The sequence below is a fragment of the Myotis nattereri genome (assembly GCF_964212035.1).
Source record: "Myotis nattereri genome assembly, chromosome: 18".
NCBI lineage: Eukaryota > Metazoa > Chordata > Mammalia > Chiroptera > Vespertilionidae > Myotis > Myotis nattereri.
Genome location: NC_138093.1, coordinates 30,059,075 through 30,081,928, shown reverse-complemented (window position 1 = coordinate 30,081,928; position 22,854 = coordinate 30,059,075). Strand labels below are relative to the sequence as shown.

General features: G+C 46.7%; 1 protein-coding gene across 2 annotated transcripts in view; it reads right to left on the bottom strand.

The window, feature by feature from the left end:
• The window catches only part of KCNH1 (potassium voltage-gated channel subfamily H member 1), a gene marked incomplete at its 5' end in the record, with an annotated part of 257,134 nt that overhangs the window by 41,835 nt on the left and 192,445 nt on the right, over window positions 1–22,854 (bottom strand). For both annotated transcript variants that reach the window (XM_081111939.1, XM_081111938.1), the window contains one exon: window positions 11,520–11,716. In XM_081111939.1, coding sequence (XP_080968065.1) covers window positions 11,520–11,716 — 197 coding nt within the window. The remainder of the gene's footprint in view (window positions 1–11,519; window positions 11,717–22,854) is intronic.

The following is a 22,854-nucleotide window of genomic DNA, read 5'->3' as shown; positions in this document are numbered from 1 at the left end:
GGTGAAGAGCGTTTTAGCAGCCGTGTGACAAGTAACCAGAGAAAGGTGGAGCCTGACGTACAATTCAGTCCTTAGAGACTTTCAGCAAGAGCCAGGAGAGGGTGAGTGCAGGACAGGGTGACCTGTGTGCCCAGCACTGAGGAGTTTCTCAGGATGTGGTGCTTTAAATGCTGAAACCAGGGCGGTGCCAGGCAGGCTGGGATAGCTTGTCACCTGGGGGAGGGAGCAGGCCCCAGGGCCTGAGGCGCCTGCTAGAGCAGTGATAGCGAACCTATGACACGCGTGTCAGAGGTGACACGCGAACACATTTTTTTTGGTTGATTTTTCTTTGTTAAATGGCATTGAAATATATAAAATAAATATCAAAAATATGTCTTTGTTTTATTATGGTTGCAAATATCAAAAAATTTCTATATGTGACACGGCACCAGAGTTAAGTTAGGGTTTTTCAAAATGCTGACACGCCGAGCTCAAAAGGTTCGCCATCACTGTACTAGAGAGAGGTGACAGAGAACACGGGGCTGGGATTCACACCTGCCAGCTTTGGACTTGAGCCACAAAAGCAGAGTGAGTGGCAATTTAGTTGTAATTCTAGTAGCTTAAATAATTGTTTACTCAATGCCAGGCATTCCTGGAAGATCTGCAGGGAATAAAAATATGAATGAGGCCCCCAAATCCGAGGAAACATTAGTTATGTGCTTAATTATGTAAAGAACCATGGGTGATACCTCTTCTGTAGGGCATACATAATACATGGAAAGACAAATAAGAGAAGAGAGAGGTTATAGTAGCTAGAATCTAGCTGAATGCCGCCGGGGAAGGGAGCAGGAGGCTGAATCTGAGCTGGGTTTGGAAGGCTGGCTTGGGTTGTGATGGGAGGTGGTAACGTGGGTGACGGACATTCCCAGGGAGGACACACGTGGCAGTAAGTGTGGAGCATGTTCTGTAACTGTCAGAGAGCGGCGCTGGGCATCAGACCACGCACAAAGGAGCACCGTGCTCTGAGCTGGAAGTACAAGTTCACCCGAGATCCCTGGGTCGGGTCTTTACTCTGAGGCTGTAAGGAACCATCAAAGGTCTGAGAACAAGAGAATGACAGGATCAGAGCTAGGAGGTCAACTAGGGGTTGTTCCTAACCGTCTGTGTGAAGGGGAGTCCACACCCCCTCAGGTGCTGCTATTGCGCCCCACATCCTCTGTCAGCAGGACGTTCTCTCTAATGTCTCACAAAGCTCTTTTCTGAGGTCCCTGTGCTTCCTGTGCTTTGTGACTGTCAAACAGCGAGTTCCACTGGGTTCAAGAAGACACTACTCGTGAGAGAAAGCAAAGGAAAGTGATAAATCACCCTGAGCTCCAAAGATTAACCACTTAGACCTTATTCCAAGACCCAGGCAGGAAAAGAAGCACAACTCACGTATATTTCTTAAGAAACAAAAGAATTCCTGTGCAGGGCCGGCACTCAAGGAGGAGGAGGCAGGGGTGGTGAAGGAGGAGGCGACAGAAGAGTAGAAAGAGGAAAAAGAGGAGGAAGGAGAGGGGAAAGGTGAGTTAAACTGCATCCCCCCAAATGATCTGTCCATGTCCTAAATCCCAGCACCTGTGAACACAACCTTATTTGGAACTAGGGTCTTGACAGCTGTAATTGTTTCAAAGATCTCAAGATGTGATCATCCTGGATTTCTGGGGGGCCCTGAATCTGGTGTCTTTTTAAATTTTTATTTGATTTTTAGAAAGAAAGGAAGGGAGAGGGAGAAAGAGATAGAAACATTAATGATGAGAGAGAATCATTGATCGGCTGCCTCCTGTACGTCCCCTACTGAGGATCGAACCCACAACCCAGGCATATGCCCTTGACGGGAATCAAACCTGGGACCTTTCAGTCCATAAGCCGACGCTCTATTCACTGAACCAAACCAGCCAGGGCTGAATCTGGTGTCTTTGGAAGAGAAAGGAGGGGGATTTGGCACACAGAGGGGCTGAGCCCACCAGCATATAGAGGCAGAGAGTAGCCATGCTTCCACAAGCCAGGGTTCGCCAGGAGCCGCCAGAAGCAGAAAGAGACAAGGAAGGGTTCTCCCCGGAGCATTTGGAGGGAGTGTGCAGTCTCCTTTAAGACTAATCATCAACAGAAGAAAATGTACACACACACACACACACACACACACACACACACCAGCAGCAGCAGCAGCAGCAGCAGCAGCAACACTTCTAGCAGACAGACGAGTCCACGCACAGAGAAACCTTCAAACATCCAGCCCTGGGTGTGAGAGGGGCCTGCACGCAAACAAATGTGCAAACAGTGCCTGGCCCTGCAGAAGGGACGGCAGCCACGCCTGTGCAGTGATAAAGGGCAGCTGCTGGTGCCCCGGCCCCTCTGAGACCCTGAGCACACAGAGCAGAGCAGGAGAGAGGGAAGGAGGCCATGCATGGGGGTGGGAAGCAGCCCTGCTCCAGGTGAGTTGGGGCTGCTTGAAATGACTGGTTACAGATTCCATGCAAGGAGTCCTGCCGCTCCGGACCACAGGTCATGCGGAGCTGCCTCCAGCTAGTCCTTAAGCCTCGAGCTGCAAGCATCCCGTTCAGGTTCCAACGTGAGAGAAATGTCAGAGTGGGATTAGGAAGTGCTTAAACACCAAGCCCAGGATGAGCATCCTGGCAGCCTCCCCTCGGCCTCAATAGGCAGCACAATAGCGAACTTAAGCCACTCTGCTCTGGGCCCCGCTGGCCTGGAGGAGGGAGGACTGGCCTCAGCATGCAAGCCCTTCCCTGGCTTTCTCTTCTAGCCGGATCACAGTTTGGGGTTAGCAAAGGCATCTGCCTTCTGGGCAAGAAGTCCGGCTGTGCAGAGCAGACACTGTTCTTTGATTAATAATAGTTGCTAAATCCACTCATCCTCCTGAAAGTGCAGTTTACGGGAGCCTTTCTAATCCTTCAATCAATTCTTTCCCAGATCCTCCCTGCTCGAGGCAGAAAGAGAAATGGCTTCCACTCAGAGCCAAGTGAAACCAACTAGAGACGGTGTCCGAGAAAAGCAGCACCCTCCACACCTCTCGAGTCTTCAATCATCATTTCTATTATGAAATCAGGTTAAATGAAATTCCTATGGGAGAGTTTCTCCAGTGCTTGAGTGAGGGGCTTGGGGAAGGAAAGACTGTGGGTTCACTGCGTGGCCTGCTTCGAGCTTCCGATCCTCTGGGATCCACTTTTCTTTGCCAGGATTTTCAGGTTCTTTTTTAAATAATTGTTTTAAAATATATTTTTATTGATTTCAGAGAGGAAGGGAGAGGGAGAGAGAGATAGAAACATCCATTATGAGAATCACTGATTGGCTGCCTCCTGCATGCTCTACACTGGGGATCGTGTCTGCAACCCAGGCATGTGACCTGACCAGGAATCGTACTGTGATCTCCTGGTTCATAGGTCAACGCTCAACCACTGAGCCATGGCAGCCAGGCGATATGTTTTTTTTTCTTATTGATTTACTTAGAGAGGAAAGAGATAGGGGTGTGGGGGGGGGGTGGAGAAATATTGATAGGTTGCCTCCTGTATGCACCCAACCAGAGATCGAACCCACGACCTAGGTATCTACCCTGACCACGAACTGAACCTGCCACCTTTTGGCGTATGAGACGACACTCCAACCAAGTGTGTCACCTGGCAGGGCATTAATCTAACATTTAGAAGGTAGTTATTATTATGACAGGCAGCCAGGGTTCAACTCCCGACTCTCCACTTACTAAAAGCCCGGGTTAGAATGAAAACCTCCATGACTCACTGGCGGCATTTACAAAGACATGCTCAAAACCAACCAGCAACATCTGAAGAGCGGAGGAAGTGCTTAAATGGGAACACGGAAGCACAGGATCATGGCAGCGGAGGCAGGAACACAAAATGTAACCGAGTCAATAAAAGAATGAGAAAGCACCTTGCAAGGGGGAACTTGGAAGCCAGGGAGAAAATAGGCTCCTGAGCCTTATATTAGCACATGTGCCGCCAAAATGAGGCCCAAAGGCTCTTTGATAACCTAAGTTCTGCTGCTCACTAGCAAGTGGATGCGCTGCTGGGCACTTGGGGGTAGGTGGCGACAGCTGAGTTCAGGAGGAGGTGCAGACAGCAGGGAGCTTGGCCAGTAATCTCTGGGATTTTACTGGGAACCCAATAAGCGAGATTCCCACTGCTGGTGTAGCTTTGCCTTCTTGATGTTCTATAGACAAGACCCGTCCATTCTACAGGTCATGGACCATTTGAGCCAGGGGAGACATTAAAGAGCAGAGACTCTGTTTCCTAAACTGGCTCTGGTGAATGTTGATGGGTATATTATAATAGATAATAGATACTTATCAATATAACTCAAGAAAGGGTTCAGGGGCCAAATAAATGTGAGAAACACTGGCCTAACCACCTGAAACATCAAAAAGCCAAAGTTGGCCCTGATTGGCATGGCTCAGTGGTTAGAGCATTGGCCCATGTACCAAAGGGTCGCATTTGCAGGTTTAATTCCTGGCGCATGAGGGAGGCAACCAATGGATGTGTCTCTCTCACATCGAAGTTCCTCTCTCTCTCACTCCCTCACTCCCTCCCTTCCACTCTCCCTAAAAATCAATGGGAAAAAAATATCCTCAGGTGAGGAGTAACAACAACAAAGAAACCAACTTGCTCAGGGGGACTGAACCCAGGATCTGGGATTCATTAGCATTACCCTATTTATTAGGAGTCAAACACGCACTTCTAAGAAAATATTAGGAAGGTACATTACTCCCCAAACGACTGCATTGGCCTCCTGGTCCTCTAAACTAGGCCAGATCTTTTGTAACTTGTGATAAACACACTACGTAACAATACATTAAGATCGCTAACTGATAAGTTACAGCTTCCTCCCCTAGGCATCCAGGTAGGAATCTACCATCCCTTCCGCCCATTGGAGGAAATCAGATCCGTGATGAGCCCAATAGCACTGTTCTCTAGCAAACCCCATCGGTGAACCACGTGGTTGTCCGGTGCTCCTTGAGGTCTAGGCACAGATCTTGGAATAATCTGTCTGAAAGGTTTCGAGGTTTTAAAGTTCAGGCCCTACTCTCCTTTTAAAACTTTTATCACCGTATGGGGTCTCTGCATTTCCAGAAAAGCTAAACTCATCAAAAACAATAATGACAGCAACACATACATTGAGAACTTGCTACCTCAAAGCACCCTTCCGAGGTATATCACCGCCATGTTTTATTAATGAATGAATTGGGGTTGCTAACCAGGCCAAGGTCACTAAGGACATCCTGGCTTTGAACCCAAGTGTTCCGACTCTACAGTCCACATTTTACCCACCTCTCCCTACTGCTAGGTTTGGGAGGTGAGTAGAGGGAGGATCTCAGAGGTTCCGTGGAAGGTCTCATAGGTCCTGAACATCACTCCCTGATCCTCTTCAGGAAAAAGGGGCTTGGCTTTGATTTACATTTTGTTCTCCTGATAGAATTATGATCTTATCACTCACATCATCTGTTCCCTTCCCCACTCCTGTTCCAATACCCTGATTTTATTATCTTTATGGCTTGACAGTCTAATAGATGACTTTAATTCCACAGAAGCCCTCACGATGGAGGGATGACAAGGAAAATATGGGCTCTGTAGAGATCATTTAAAAAACAGGCTGTGATGATTCAACAGGCAAGGAGATGCATTTCTGAGCACCCGACTTTGCGGTCTCTCCATCTTAACAACCTCCCGCTAGAATGTGTTCAGGGAGAAAACTGAAGGCTTCCCAATGCCATGTATGAGCAGCGCTCTCTCCGAGCCCCCATGATTTGACCTCTTCTTTAGAATAAAATTCCCTTTGGTTAAAGTGAGCTAGAAATATACATACAGCATTCAGGACTGTTCACTATGGCAACCTCAGTTTCGGAAAACAGGCATTTAGGAGGCCCCTGCTTTGAAAGCACCAGTAACTACAGTCCCAGCTCCCTCCCATACTCACCAGGTTGGGGCCTTAGCAAGCTAAGAAAAATCCATCCTGGGACAAATTAACATAAGCAAACACTGGCAAAAACACACTCAAATACACAATAATATTAGCTTTAAAATTAAAGGCCCACGCACAGAATGAGACCCACCCTCCCAATTACCTACGTGCCAATTATCTGGTGCACTGTCTGCTGTGAATTACCTACCCGCATGTCTGTGCTACGCCATTGAGTTGTGGTACATTTCCGCCAAGTCCTATGGATGAGCTGGAGGACCCAATCCCTACAGCTAGCATCTGGGCATGACCTTTCACCCAATGTTGAAGGGAAAGTAGGGCCCAAGTGAAACACCGATTAAAGGAAGGATCTGGTTATAAGCACAGGGGAGCAAAGCAAGAACTCAGACCTCCAGGGGTGGAGGAGGCTGAAGGCGGGAGAGGGGACAGGCAGTAGGAGGAGACAAATGTGCATGTGCTGAGTGGTTCCTACAGGTATATTCCACATTTATTTATTTTTTAATTATTATTTTTAAAATATATCTTTATTGATTTCAGAGAGGAAGGGAGAAGGAGAGAGGGGAGAGAGAAAGAGAGAGAGAGGAGAGAGAGAGAGAGAGAGAGAGAGAGAAGCATCAATGATGAGACAGAATCATCGATTGGCTGCCTCCTGCACGCCCCCTACTGGGATCCCACCCGCAATCCAGGCATATGCCATGACCTGGAATCGAACCATGACCTCCTGGTTTATAGGTCGATGCTCAACTACTGAGCCACGCCAGCTGGGCTATATGTCACTTTTAACATCTGCTGTTTTGAAATATGTAATCTTTTCAATACACCTAATAAGGAGGAACTTTTATAAGACCCTTGCCACAGATGAGGAAACTGAGGTTTAAAATAGTTCAGTAACTCGCCTAAAGGCACACAACTAGTCAGTAGTCAAACCAGGACCAAAGCTGGTGGTCTTCCCAGTAAGTTACTAATGTCATGGCCAGGTTGGCCTGCTGCCTAACCAAAGTGAAGTGTGCCATGCCTCCTCAGCACACCCAGCAGTGTGTCCTTATGAGGGGAAATGTCTTATGTCTGCCAACCTGGGATATTACTGTGATTTCGTTGTGCAAGTTGCTGGGTGTGCTTGAGGGTAGAGATGGTCACTGGAGATGCTCAGGAGACAGCCCTGGAAAATCAACAGACAGGGAGAAAGCGGAAGCCAAAGACTGCCCTGTGGGAAAAGCTGAGAGCCATACTTGACGGAGGGTGACCCCGGGAGGTGACGCTGTTAGCAGGAGGGGTACGAGAGCAGGGTTAGAAACCTGCCACTTATCAGCTGGGTGACCTTGAAGAGTGATTCTCTCCTCCACAGGGGCCTAGTTTATTCCCTTGAAAAATGGAGTTGCTCCTTTACTGTTGCGAGGCAGTTCTGAGGATTTAATAAGCTGACATTAAAGCACATACTGACATTGTGACGTAGCTTGCCCGGTATCTGGAGTTGGTAAGGGTGTTGCTATTAATAGTGTGCAAAGCTCTGGCTGCAGTTAGAAGATGACCCGGGGCCTGGAGGAAAAAGCCAGGATGAGGGGGGCTCCACTTCCCTCAATTTTCATGGACAACTACATACCACCTCCCTCAGAAAGAAGATGCTGTGCTTTCCTCTTGGCAAAACCCTGACTCCCTGGTGACTGACCTGTGATGTCAGACCAGCCTCACTGTCCTCCCCGTGAACGGAATGGCCAACGGTGTGTGAGGGCTGACCTCCGCACGGGCAGGAGCTTAAATGACAGCGAGGCCAGCACGGCATCCACTTTCCAGGTCAGCTGGTCCCTCATTTGCCGCAAGAGGGGCAGAGAACCCTGGGATAAAACTCACCCACAGAACATTCGGCAGAGCGAGCACCTGCATAAACAAAGTCAGAGGAACTGCCTTTTTTTATTTTCCAAAAAGGCTCTGGATAATAAAGAGTCGAGTGGAGCAGAGTGCCAAGCAAACAAAACAAAATCATAATAAGCGGACCCTGTGTGTAAAAGCTTTGCAGGTATTATCTGACTCAACCCTCACAGTTACCCTACAAGGTGGAACTTTCATCAGCCCCATTTCGCAGATGAGCAAGCATTTGGAACCCACAGGAGCACTGAATGGCAGAGGCAGGATGCAGACTCGGGTCTCCTCTGGCTCAGTGCCCACAGGCAAGGAAAACCAGAGGTCAAAATGCTGGGTTGGTCTCGGGTTCTGCCCTCTTCATCCCTGCCTACTGGTATAACCTCAGGTGTCTTTTGGGGAAATAGAGTCAGGTGACAGTGCCCTTCCGGAGTTGGGTCCCAGGAGCTGAGCTGAGAGCTGGGTTTCACACACGTGGGTTTAGGAATATAAGGATGAGGCTTAGATACAGAGGCCAGAGCAGGCCGTGAGCTGTGAGAAGCAGGAAGAAGCCTGGTGAAGGAGCCATTTCTTGTTCATTATTAACCCTGCTGTGGTATTTGTGAAAGAGGGTGGTGGGGAAATGCAGGTGAGACTAGATGGCCTCGAGGCACCTTCCAGCGGGGGAACTGCTGCTGTGCCCTGGAGGAGGCCTGCAAGATCAAACAATCCCCCAAGCAGATGTCAGAGGCACCGTGTTCTTAGGAATCTTTGCAAATAACACACCCGATTTTGCCAAGATAGAAACAACCACAAGAATGCACTTCACTTTGCCAGAAAAAAATTAGCTACAAGGATAATTCATGCATGTGATGTTCTCATCTTTTATGCCCTATGTAGCTATAAATTAATTCTCAGAAGGACACAACGAGAGACTACAATGGTAATACCAAAACGACAAGCCTCTTTTCTCCAAGAAAAGGAACGGCTGCCTCCTTATAGACAGGATCTCACTAAAATTCGCTTTCATCCATACCAGACTCATTGGCAATTGCATGTGAAAGGAAATTTGAAGGTCACTAATTTGACTCTCCATTGGATGCCTAAGTCCCCTTGAAATGTCTCTGAGGGGTCCCTAGGGGAAGCCCACATACCTTCAGGACAAGAAATCCAATTTCACTCAAAGCTGCCTATTGCATTCATTGGGCAGCTCTGATCTTTCCAAGATCTCTCTTATACTGCCTGCACCTTTAATTCTCGTGGCCACACAGACCTGCCTAAGCTTCTCCACACAGCCCTTCAAACCTGTGGCCCCCAAGCCCTCTCTTCTGCAGAGCTGTCAATCATTCTGGACTTATAAACACAACCTGACCGCTGAAGTGTGGTCTTTTTCATGGTCAGTCCTCCTGGTTTTTAAAGACAGATTAGCTCCACAATTATCCCAAGATGATTACTCCTCCAAATAACCCAAAGTGAACATTTTTCAACCTATATTACCAGCAACACAGAAAGCTGATTATAATCAACTTGCTTTCATAAAAAGAAGAAATACATCAGAAAATAGACTTTAAGAGATGCTACTTGGCTAAAAGTATCACCAGCGAGCATCCCATGTTCGCAGATCAAGAAGGAAGAGCTGTGAATGCTCTCTTCTCCACCCTTGTCCACTCCCCACTGGAATTTACATGACCCACTTTCAAATCACAGAACCAAAAAAATCACCTGGCCACAAGCTCGCATGTTATGATGTAGAAGTCCAGAGATCCCCTCCCTTTCTCCTTGCCATCCCCAAATGTTTAGTAATTCTCTGCACTGGGTTAGGCCCTGGGACATCAAGGCACCAAGCCCTCCCAGGTCCCCGAGCAGAGATGCACTCATAGGGCAAGGCAAGGCAATGCAAGGGATTTAAAATACTGGGAAGCCTATTGTTGGGACAACCCAATGACAGGCAGGCAGAATCTTTTACAAAGGACTTGGAAGACAAAAGGCAGTTTCCTTTCTCTGCCTTTGCTCAAACTGCCCCTCCAACTGGAACACCTGCTCTCTCTCTCTCTCTCTCTCTCTCTCTCTCTCTCTCTCTCTCGGCAAACTTATCCTTTAAGACTCAGCTCAGGTATCACCCCATGACACATTCTCCTCAATTGCTCCTTTAGCTGTACTCCCCCTTGATGCTCCCACAATCTTCTGTGAAAGACGCACTCCCTGTACTTAGCGTCATGTGCTCCCTGTGGCGATCTTCCCTATGAGGTCCAGGTTCCTGGAGACAGGCGCTGAGTGCCATTCAGTTGTATATGTTTGTCTAGTTCATTGGTATGTGCTGGGTTTGATGAGCGAAAACAAACATTTCAGCAGAATCTGAAGGGTTAACAGGCGTTTGTCTAACACAGGAAGAGAGGAAAGAATCCGAGGCCCAGGAAGCGGCCTGCAGAGGCGCTATGCCCAGTGGGTGGGTGGCTGTAGAGCTGCACAGAGTTCCCAGGGTGGGAATGTTCAGGGTGGCAGCGGTGGGTGTGGGAAAAGTGACTGAGCTTAGGGCTTGGGGTTAAGCTTGGGCCAGATGTGAAGACCCTATAAGCCATGCCGAAGTGTACAGACATTATCCTGTCGTCAGAGTGGGAGGGAGTCATCTTCACAGAGGGGAGGGGCGGATCTGATTAGTTGTTAAGGTCACTGAAGTGGCCACATGAGAAAGCGCCGCACTGAGGACAGATGCAAGGGGTGTTTGGAGCCTCGTGCACCGCCCAGGATGTGGGGAGGGTCTGTATCGGGGGCGTTGTGTTCTGAGAGCTCAGGGAGAGCCCAGAGGGGGAAGCACAGTGTGGACGCAGGTGGAAGCCCAGGTGGGACCAATGGGGCCTGATGAGCAGGCCACCCGGGGTGGGGGGGGGCGGGGGGGGGGGGGAGAAAAAGCATCAGGATGGGGTCGGGGATCCTAACTTGGAACCTCGGGGCAATACCGACAATGTTAACAGCGATATGGAGCTTGGGGGGTAAGATTCTGAGATGATTCCAGTAGGTCCAGAGCTACATTGGTACCGATTCAAATAAAAGAGTTAAATAAAGTGCAAGAAAATCAGTCATGAAAACCTAGAGTACAAGACAAATCTTTTGATCCTCACAGTCAGATGGAGCAATAAGCTCTATAAACAACTTCACATGAGAAACCTTTTGGTTCCCCAAACTACTAATATTCCTCAACTAGTGAAATTGGCATTTGTATGTGAAACATTCTCTAGGCCATCATATACCATTTTCTTCTTATTTTCTGGACCCAACTATATCATTGTCGTACCTTTTAAAAATTATTATTGGCAGCTGGCTAATGTCCTCACACCACTCTGGGGGTCCCCATCACCAGGGAGAATTCATTTTCATTAATGGAGGGGCCCCACACAGCCTTTTTTTTTTATTAACAATTTCACATTTACTCATCTTTCCTAAATGCCAGAAGGTCTAGATATTGTTGGGAGAAAGCACAGAGACACACTCAGGAATGAATCTGTTCTGCTCCAAACCTGACCCATCTTTTAACCTAATAACATTCTCTCCCCCCCCATTTTATAGTAAAAGCTCCAAAGAGCAAGCAGTGAACGGAACCCCTATAGAACCAAGGGTTCCACTTAAAGGGACCACGGCAGGACCATCCTGGCCATGTGGCCATCCTAAGCGCGCACGCACTGCTCCGGGTAGAGAGGAAACCGAAACTGCCCGCTCACCCTCTTCCTCAAGTTGTAGGTGAGAATGAGGTTCCGGGAGAAGGAGTGGGAGAAGGCCGTGTAGAACTCCAGCACTTTCTGCAGGGCGTCCCGTTTGATCACGTGCAGGTCACAGTAGGTCAGGGCCCTAACGTTGGCACAGGACTGGGCAAGGGTGGCTTCCTTCCAGAACACATCTCCAAACACATCTCCTTTCCCTAAGGAGAGAAAGTGGTGATGAGGAAGGCGTCGTCTAGGTCCAGGAGGGGTCAGCTATCAAGGTGGCTCCCCCCTGCTCCCCAGAAATGCTCCCCAGAAATGCTGTCCATTTAGTGTTTGGCACCTTGGGCTCAGAAAGGGCAACAGTGATTTTCATTTAAACCTTAACAACATGCAATTTAAGAATCTTTAAAATACCACAAAATACATGTCAAAGTTTTCATCAATGACTGGGATCTAACATGTTATCCCCTGAACATCCTACGAGAATCCCCTGTTATTCTTTAGCACAGCTACCCGCTCCCCCCAACCATTTTTCCAAAACACAATCATAATCTGGAATTCCATTATGTATTTGTTGGCTTATTATCTGTTGCCCAGCATGAGAATTCATGCATTTTATCCCTCCACGTAACACAGTACCTGGCACAGTAGGAGTTCTCTCCATACTCAGAGTCCAAGTAGAACTGAGGAAGGAAGGGGAACTATGGATATACATTAGGCTATTGTGGGGAGGGTGTGGACTCTTCAGTGGAGCCAAGAACAGGCAAGGTCTCTTCTGTTTAGGATGATCTGTGTGGATGAAGTCAGGGAAGAGTGGGATCCATCTCTTCCCATGGTCCATCCACTGCCCCAGGTTCATGTTTGTATGCGGCGCCATTCCTCACCCTCTCGCCCATGCCTCTTCCGCGCTCCTCACCCTTGCCAACTGCCCTTTTGGTAGTATAAAAATATAGGCCCTATATAAATGGCATCTCCAGGACCCTAAATGCTTAGCATTCCATGACAGTGTATTTCATAAATCAACAGAGTTCTAATCCCATCTAATCATGTTCTGGGTCAAACTTCTATCAGTCTCTAAATATTTAGTAAATATTTTTTTACTAACGATTTCATATTTAGTAAAAAAATATTTGCTTTTCACACCGGGGGATATTCTTCCTACCTTTCCCAGTGGCCAAATGTATATTTTTTAATCCTCACCTGAGCATATGTTTATTGATTTTTAGAGAGAAAGGAAGGGAGAGAGAGAAAAACATTAATGTGAGAGAGAAACATTGTACACTTTCCTCCTGTATGTGCCCCAACCAGGAATTAAACCTGCAACCCAGGTATGTGCCCTGACTAGGAATCGAACCTGCAACCTTTTTGGTGTATGGGATGACGCTCCAACTGAGCCCAGCAACAAACATTTTAACATATGTCTAACACAAAGCCTAATTCACTCCTGGCACAGCCTCTGGTTATAAATAGCTTGAAGTGTTGTTTATCTTGCCTCTACATTTTCAGCACAGATAAACACAAATGTGAATCCCCAGGGAGCCAGAGAGGCGTGTGCAGGGAACAAAACAATGCTACATGGGTGACAGGTAACCCTGACAACCCCTGCCACACTCCACAGCTGGAACTCAGGTACCGTGACGCAGTATGATCAACAGGACAGCTGTTTTCCTAATTCAGGCTACAAAGGCAATCAGACTTTCAAGCAGCTGGACAGAAAGAACGTAACCTTTTCTTAAACACCCAACAGTGTGATTCTAGGTATATAAGTACTCCTTGGGCACAGGCTTCTCTGAGCACTTCTACCGTGTGGGCTGAGAAACAAGTGCACTAGACACATTTCTGCACAGTTCTCCTTGTGTTCGTGAAATAATGTGCAGTTCTGATTTTGACATAAACAATAAATGGAGGGTAGTTTCCTACCACAAAAAAGTATTTCACATTGAAAATCATGCAACCCTTCTTCCTGGCAAGGCAGCATTTAGATCATGTTAGTGAGATTTAAGAATCTGGTGTTGGAGGACCTGCCAGACTCAAAACAAACCCAAGACTGTTCTGGCAAATGAGAAATGTGTTTGTGACCCATGCAACTTGGGGAAAGTGTCAAAGGGCAGGATACAGAGCATCTGGCAGGCTGCTTGCAAGTTACATCCCGGGAGGAATGACTTCCCAGGTCAGCTTGCCAATCAGAAGCAAGGACAAGCCCTATACCCACACTCATCTCTCATTCCCTAGCGTGATCACCGAAGAACAAAAGGTACCCCCATACACTGGGGAATCACCATTTAATTGGCAGCATTCTTTCTCAGTGGCTATAAAGTATTGGTGTGTCTTACAATCTGTGGCATCTTCTAGTCAGTGAAATATGGTTCATAACCTTTGAAGACACCATTCCCCTCTCCTTATCTTCTGCGATGCCCCTTCCTCCCTGTCCCCCCTCTGCTGGAAGTCCACCTCAGCCTCCGCCACATGGCCCATTCATCAGGACTCTGCTCTAGACCGTGTTGCTTCTTACCCTCCCTCCCCTCTCTCCTTGGCTTGGCTCAGCCGCTCTCCTGGCTTCACTTGCCACCTGGATCACGATGATCCCCAGGTTTTTACCTTGAACCTAGACCTCTTTTCTGAGACCAGAATCGCCCACTGGACACATTCACTTAGGTCAACCCACACGGAACCTGCCTCCCTCCTGGGTAAATTCATACTCCGGGGTTCCTCATCCCAGTGAAAGTTGTCCAAGTCATTCCAGACTCCTCCCTCGTCTCCACAGCCAATAAGTGACTGGGCTCTGATCACTTTATCTATCAACTATCTTTTGAACCTGTCTATGTTTCTGCCATTAAGTCGGTTCAAGTCACTCTCATCTCTCAGCATCCTCCTGGCTGGTCTCCCTGTTTGCCATCCGTTCTCTTCACAATAGCCAGGACGCTCTTTCTAAACACAAATGTGATTCTGTCACGTTTTTGCTTTCAGGTCTTTGTAGCTACTGTCCCTTCTGCCTGGAACACTCTCTCTTCCATCCCCTTCCCCAGCCACCACCACCACCCTCCTGCACCTGGTGGAATTCAGTTCATCATGCAAGTCTCAGCTCAGACACCACCTCTGTCAGGAAGCCTCCTTTGATTTCTCCTGGCTGACCTGTCTTGTAAGTTCCCATCGCATCCTATTCTTACTCCTATTATAAATCTTGGCACTGTGTTATAAAACCGCATATCTACTTGTCTGTCTCCTTGGTGAGACTGTTCATTCTCCTCCAAATGTGCCTGTTTTCTCTCCAATCCATAGCACTACACCTGGCATGCTATGGAATGAACAAATCAATACATCAGTGAGAAGATGGGCCTGAGGGAATAAAGATGGGTAAGGTGAGTCAGGATATGAACGGCTTAGAGTGCCTCAGGATGGAGTTTAAGGAGAGACCTGGTCTCCAGTCCAAATGCAAGAATCTGGGTGTCTACATTGTAGGAAGCTGCATTGTCAGCCTGACTCAAGAAGGAATTTGCTGACCTGCTCTGAAACATTCCCATAATTCACTCTGATCCAGAGGAATGCTGAGTTGAAAATTTAAAGACATGTTTAAAAAGAAGAAATAAAGATAACGAATATCAGAAATTACCCAGTGACATACATGTTCTCCTTAAAGGAATTAAAATCTCACTCAAATACGGGTCACCAGCCTTCCTGTGGAGAAGGTACTGAGCATGAGCCAGCAGCGCTGGCACCTCTACCTGAGTGGGGCCACCCATTGCAGCAAGGGTTTGGAAACATCATGACAGTTCTCCTGTCCGTCACAACCACAATTAGATAAAATTAAGTTAATCAGATGTCTCTCCACTAAGTTATACACCGTAAATCTTCCACTGAAAGCAGGGGTTCATTTTTCAAGATCACCATAGATAAGAATTGAACATTGACTTGATTTTTCCCTTTCTGTTTATAAAAGAATATATGTGCAGTGTAGAAAATAATTGAAAAATAAGTCCACCATCCAGAAAACATCAGCTAACACTATGGTACACTTTCCATCTTCCTCCTACTCATACATGCATTTTGTGATTGAAATTACTGTTACCGCATATATAGTTATATATCCTGCTTTCCCCCACTTAATATTATGTTGGAAACATTTTGCATGCCAATACAATTTATATCTTGATTTACCATAATTTTTGATTTAACCAATTCATTCCATCTGGGCACTAAAGTTATGAGGATTTCCTTTAGAAAGATCTACTAACTCTCCTAACTACTGTGTCTTCAGGGACTGCAAACCCATTTTTTTAAAATTGCATAAGCAAAAACAGAAGTAGGAAAGAGAACTTCATCCCCACGCCCATCCTCTCTTGACCAGGTAATGTATTCATTACCCGATACAAATGTTTTTGCATTTCCGAATGACTAGATTATTCACACTGTACCTCCTTGCTTGGAGTATGGAGTTAATATAATTGCTTCGGTTGATGGAATAGCTATATGAATATTAATGTTTGGTTGGAGTGTTTAGAGAGACACTGAAACAGTTTCCTACCCTTGTGCTGAGTATGAAATCACCTATGACATCTATTTTATTATAGGGCACTTCAGCTGGTCCTCTCGGTACGTGGAACAATGCACCACGAGAGATGGTGGCACAGGAAGTGGGGGGTGTCCCCCTCACCCACTCCAGCTACAAGAATCTTGGAAGCATCTCTGTGAAGGACTTAGCTTCTCCGTCTCTAAAATAATGAGTGTTTATAGGAAGCAGTTGCAGTTTTTTAAACTTTTGTTAGGTAGCCATTCTGTCTTCATTGTCTAGCCAGCCTCCCCCAGTTCAAGAATTGGTGTGTTGTTGTTGTTGTTTTTTTTTTTTGGGGGGTGGTTAACACCTACTAAAAAAAGTGTCATTATTTTCTGATTGGATCAATAAATAAAAGGAATGCTGTTAAGACTAAAAATATATGATTCTTTCAAATTGTATCCTAAAATCTTAAAAGGATCTGTGAAACTTGGAATGATGCCAACTTCCTCAAGAGTTACTTTAAAAAAGAAATGTACTGATTTTGAAAGTAGCACATGCTCTTTTAAAGAAAACCTGAAAACAGACAAATACATGAAAAGGAAATGAAAATCTCCTACAGCCTCCCACACCAGAGACCTCCGTGGTGCCATGTTGATGAAGATGTCTATGGGCTTTTATCTACGAATATGTCTCCCCACATAGCCGAGATCACGTTGCATGTACAAACTGTGTTTTACTTACCTATCGTAAGAGTTTCTAATAACATTTACAGTTCCTTGTGAACATTTTGAAGGGCTACACTCCCATGTCTTTTAAAATGTTCTAAAATACTTGGTCATTTAGAAAAACATTCACATGTTTTCTCTGTACCTCTCTTTTTATTATTGTTGTTTTTCCTATTCCTTCCTCTGAACCCTAAATCTCTGTCTTAAGTCCTGGCTTCTTTTCCTGGTTCCAGACCCACCTTTCTGAGTGGGTGTTGAAAAAAACTCCACCTGGATACTCATCTTAAATGCAACAAGTCAAAACCAAGCCACCACCTTCCTCTCTCTCCATCTCTTCCTCTGGAGGCCTCTTTCTGTTACCGCTGCCGCCATCTCCCTACTTACCAGTACCCCGAGGTCAGCATCACCTCTCTCACCTCCTGCTACCTATTCCTCATATCCTATCATTTACAACCTTTCAGACTCTCCTTCCACATCTCATCCACCTGCCCCTCCCATCTAAGGTTTCCAGATTTAGCAAATAACCATATAGGACACCCAGTTAAAGCCGAGTTTCAGATACATGGATAATACTATTAAGCATAGTGTGTCCTGTTCAATGTTTGGAAATATTTAAGCTAAAAAGTACTTGTTCTTTATGAGAAATCCAAACTTAACAAGATGTCCTGTATTTTATGTGGCAACCCAACCTCTCTCAGTTTCTACTGCCCCTATCTTAACACCTCTCCTCTCCTCCATGAGCCCTAGTCACCTACTGACCTCCTGGTCTCCAATTCATTAATCTTTACAAAACACAACTCTAACGCTGTCATACTTTACTCACCACTGTTGGTGGCTCCCCACTGCCTCGTTCTTCATGCTGACATTTAGAAACGTCCACAGCCTATCCCTGAGCTGCCTCTCCAGCCCCAGGCCCCACTGCTGCCCCTCAGGGCTCTCAGCTCCAGCTCCAGTGCTGGACTTGTGGTTATAAAGCACAGCTTCTCCAGGCCTCGGCTCCCACCACTCTTTGCATCTGAACGCCCTACCTCCTATGTCCTACTCCTGACTCCAACTTCACAGAGCCACCACCCTAGGCTGGGCCCTCCTTCCCTTGTATATAGATCACTAGTTGTTTATCCTACCATTTTGGCAGGTCAGAAATCGTTGAAAATTGACATATTCATATGGGCCAGGCTAAAATAATAAAGAGCTTGCTTCCATGCTTTACAACTTTCCACTGAGTCATCACCTCAGCCCTTTCAAAAAAAACAAAAAAATCCAGTAGTGACTGTCTACGGCAATGTTCTCAAAGTATCGTCCTCTACGCACATTCAGTGGAATCACCCGAGGGAGGGGGGGTGTGTGACACTGCGGATCCCAAGGCTCCAGCCTAGAGATGCAGAGTCAGAACTCATGGGGAGGGCCTGGGAACCAGCACCGTGAACACGCTTTCCAGCTGAGTGTCATGCTCACTAGCGTTGAAAACCACCGGCCCACATGCAAAGTCTTCTCAGGCTACCCTACTTACACTGGCCCCTGAATGTGCCTCTAATGACTCCAGAGGCTCAGGCTGCTCTTCCCACTTTAAGAACCAGCCTATCAAACACTCCTCCTGGTCCCCCCAAGCCCAGTCAACTTCCTCCTCCATGAACATTTCCCTGTTCACTCCCGGAAGTCCACAGAAAGAGGTACCTGTGTCACTTATTGCCATTAATTATGCATTTATCTCCCCCAAATGGGATAGAACATTCATCCAAGACTTTTGTCATTACTTCCCCCACCCCAAAGAGGCTAACACCATGTTATGCTGTGATAGTTGTTAAATAAATAGATGCTACATTAATATCCAAGCAAGGTCAATGGATCCAAAGTAACTATTTAAAGCAAAAATGAGCATATCTTCCAGATCAGGGGGGAAAAAAAGACTCCATCTGGGAAAAAGCATTGACACGTTTACATGTCCATTGAAGGAGAATGTAAATCCTCGTTCAGTAGTGGCAGGACTGCAAGTAGAAAGTGAACTCCGATGATCTGCCCATCAGCCTTCCTCATGACTGCTCGCCTTCCTTGGGCTCTGGCCCAGCCACAAGTAGAGAAGAGTATCCTCTGCTTGAGAGCCATCCCCCGATCTGTTCCAAAAAGACACTGCAGACTCAACAGACTAAGCCCATCCTCTTTATCCCTCCTCCTCATCCTCCTCCTCGTCCTCTTCTTCCTCCTTCGGCTCTATTGCCTATTTAGTCTCTGCCAGAGACTATTCCCTCTCTTCATCTCCCACATCCTGGAGGTTCTCCCTCCCCTGATATCTCTGGACTCTGGCCCTTGTTCCTCATCTCCCTCCCACCACCTTCTTTAGGCCGCTGTCATTCCTTACCTGAGCCTCCTAGCCAACCCCCATGCCTCTGTATTTGTGGAACCAGATCTTCAAATCGCTCTCACGTTTAAAATGTTCTCTGGGACCCTCATCCTATAAGATAAAGTCCAGACCCTCAGACCACGGGGCCTTTCACAGCCCGCCTTTCAAATCCAACTGAACTCAATTCAATTCAGCAAACAGCCAATAGTGCCTTCCATGTGCTGGGCCAAACGAGAGGTACGAAATCAAACGTTCTCAGCTCACAGGAGAGACAGATGAGTAAGCATGTGATTGATGCAGCGCGACGGGCTTAGTATAACCACGGGGGGGGGGGGGTCTTAGAGACTTAGCCAGCTTGCGGTAACTCCTGCAGGGCCAGGGCTACAGTTGAAATCTCCAGCTCAGGTCCAGGGCTCTTTAAACAATTTTTAAAATATGTTTTTATTAACTTCTCAGAGAGAGGAAGGGAGAAGAAAGAGAGAGAGATAGAAGCATCAATGATGAGAGAGAATCATTGATTGGCTGCCTCCTGTACACCCCCTAATGGGTAACCACAAGCCCGTAACCCAGGCATGTGTCCTGACCAGGAATTGGACTGTGACCTCTTAGTTCATGGGTTGAGGCTCAGCCATTGAGCACACCAGCCAGGCAGGGCTCTTTACATTACTCAAGGCAGCCTGGCCAAAATGACCTCAGACTTGCCCAATAGAATGAAACAAAACACAAAGAAAAGTTCCAAAATGATCCATGATTAAAACACAAATTAAGTATTAAAATGTAAAACCCATAAAAGTTGAGAGAAACTAAGATGGCGGCATAGATAAACACCGGGAAATAGTCGCCTCCCACAGCAATTGAAAATTATCCCAAAGGACGGAGCAAACATCGTCCAGAAAAACAGGAAGGCTGGCTGAGTGTAATTTCTACAACTAGAAGAAAAGAAAAGCACGCTGAGAGCCAGAGGAGCTGCGGAGGCTGAGTGCAGAGGTACGGCGGCGGCGGCGGCGGCTCCCGCGCGCGGAAAGGGGGTGGCACCTGAGGACGCGGCTGTCTTTTTGAATCACAAGCTCCCGACTGCTCTGATCTCCGGTTCTGGGAAGTCTCTGGGGACCCAGGACACATACGGGGAGAGGCTGCTCTCTCAGGCGGCAGCGGGCGAACTTGAGGGCGGATTTCCCTCAGAGGTGCTTGCAGCCGTTACCGGGACACTGAGACGCGCGACTCCGGGCGCGGAGAATCAGCCATTGCTTCTTTCTCCGGCCTTTTGACTCCCTGAGGCCCCGCCCCACCCAGGCTGCGGCAGAGGCTTTTGCATGTGAATGCCCCGGCCCTTTGCAACCTGATAATTACCTAACTGCAGCCGGGCCAGCCAGACCCGGAACTTCCAAGAGAAGGCCCAAGGCCCCGCAGCGGCTTGCATTGCTTCACAGCTGAGCCTCTTCGCGGCTCCGGCTGTGTGGCCTCAGGCAGGGGCTGAATTAGCACCTCCTTAGATCCAGGAGCCACTGTACCCAGTGGTCAGAGGGGGACCATTCTCCCACTTCAGACACAGCTGCTTCCCACAGCAAATTGGCCTGGAGGTCAATTCCTCCCAGTGATCCTACATCAACCAAGGCACCAAGAGTGCACCAAGAGTGTCCACCCCAGGTAACTGGGGAGGCTGAGCCACTGGGCCCTACAGGACACCTGGCGCGCAGGGCCACTCTATCAACACAGGGAAGCAGCCAAAATGCGGAGACAGAGAAACAGGTCACAATTGTCAGAAACGGAGGAGGACAGACGACTGGATATAGACTTCAAGGCCACGTTTATAAGGTTTTTCAAGAATTTTATGGAAACCGCCGATAAATTTAATGAATCCCTCAAGGAGTATAGTGAGACCATGGAGGACATGAAAAAGGACCAACTAGAAATTAAGCATACACTGACTGAAATAAAGAATATTTTACAGAGATCCAACAGCAGACAAGAGGATCCCAAGAATCAAGTCAAAGATTTGAAATACAAAGAAACAAAAAATACCCAACCGAAAAAGAAAAAAGAAAAGAGATTCAAAAAGTATGAAGATAGTGTAAGGAACCTCTGGGACAACTTCAAGCGTACCAACATCAGAATTATAGGGGTACCAGAAGGAGAGAGAGGGCAAGATATTGAAAACCTTTTTGAAGAAATAATGACAGAAAACTTCCCCCACCTGGTGAAAGAAATGGACCTACAAGTCCAAGAAGCGCAGAGAACCCCAAACAAAAGGAATCCAAAGAGGACCACACCAAGACACATCATAATTAAAATGCCAAGAGCAAAAGATAAGGAGAGAATCTTAAAAGCAGCAAGAGAAAGACAGTCAGTTACCTACAAGGGAGTACCCATCCGACTGTCAGCTGATTTCTCAACAGAAACCATGCAGGCCAGAAGAGAGTGGCAAGAAATATTCAAAGTGATGAATACCAAGAACCTACAACCAAGATTACTTTATCCAGCAAAGTTATCATTCAGAATTGAAGGCCAGATAAAGAGCTTCACAGATAAGGAAAAGCTAAAGGAGTTCATCACCACCAAACCAGCATTATATGAAATGCTGAAAGGTATTCTTTAAGAAGAGGAAGAAGAAAAAGGAACTCTTACCATTTGCCACAGCATCGATGGAACTGGAGAGCGGATAAATACCACAAGATCTCACTTATTTGTGGAATATAATGAACAACATAAACTGATGAACAAGGACTGATCCAGAGACGGAGAGGCTTTGATTGGACTGTCGGGCCTTGGAGGGAAGGTAGGGGAGGGTGGGGGCAAGGGGGAAGGATCAACCAAAGGACTTATATGCAAGCATATAGGACTAACCAATGGACACGGACAACGGGGGGGTGAGGGGATGAGCGGGGGGGGGGGGGGTAGAGGGTACACATATGTAATATCTTAACCAATAAAAAAAAAAAAACCCATAAAAGTTACTACAGAGACACTAAATCACAGTGGAATAAGATCACTTAAATACCACATTTATAAGCTGGAAACACAGGGAGCTGGACCACATTCAAGCACAGTCCCGATGAAAGCCTGTGACTCATGTACTGTGGCCAAGTAACACACATAGATAACAAGTTACTTGCAAACGCTAATAGTAGTAGTTGACCAAGGGCAAAAATGGGTACCTGTGTCTTTTTATTCTGATGTCTATGAAAAACTAGAAGAAAATTATGTTTTAAAATATCATGAAAGATGCAAATACTGAAGTCTTACATTTATTTTAAAGAACCAAGAAACTAAAATTGAGAAGACATTAAGTGATTTATAAGAGCATTCCAAAAGGAGATTTGGGAGGGTGTCATCTCCAAACTAAGGCAGAGAACATCAGAGGAAAAGGAGATCATAAGAGACCATCTAGGATATTCTGTTCTCAGGACCCAACATGGCCTTCAGTCCAAGAGAGCTATGGTCTATGTTTGTGGGACCATGTTTTTAAACTGCAGACTGTGATCAGGTCAAGAAAGCAATTTAGTGGGTCATGACAGTCAATTTCTTTTTAAATGGAAGGTAATAGAATCCAACAGAAAATGCCAGTTGTATCAGAGGGAAGGAGGGAGCAGGGACTGCGTAGAGGTGGGCAAAGCGGGGGGTGGGGGGAATGGGGACATCTGTAACAGAGTCAAAAAAATAAAGTTAAAAAGAAAGCACTGCGTTTTATGTATAATTGTGTGTGCACGTGTTTAGGAGCTGATGACGCAGTAAACATTTCATATGATGAAGTGTAGTCCAGGTTTGAAACACGCTTTTCTGACACTCTCATGCTAAACA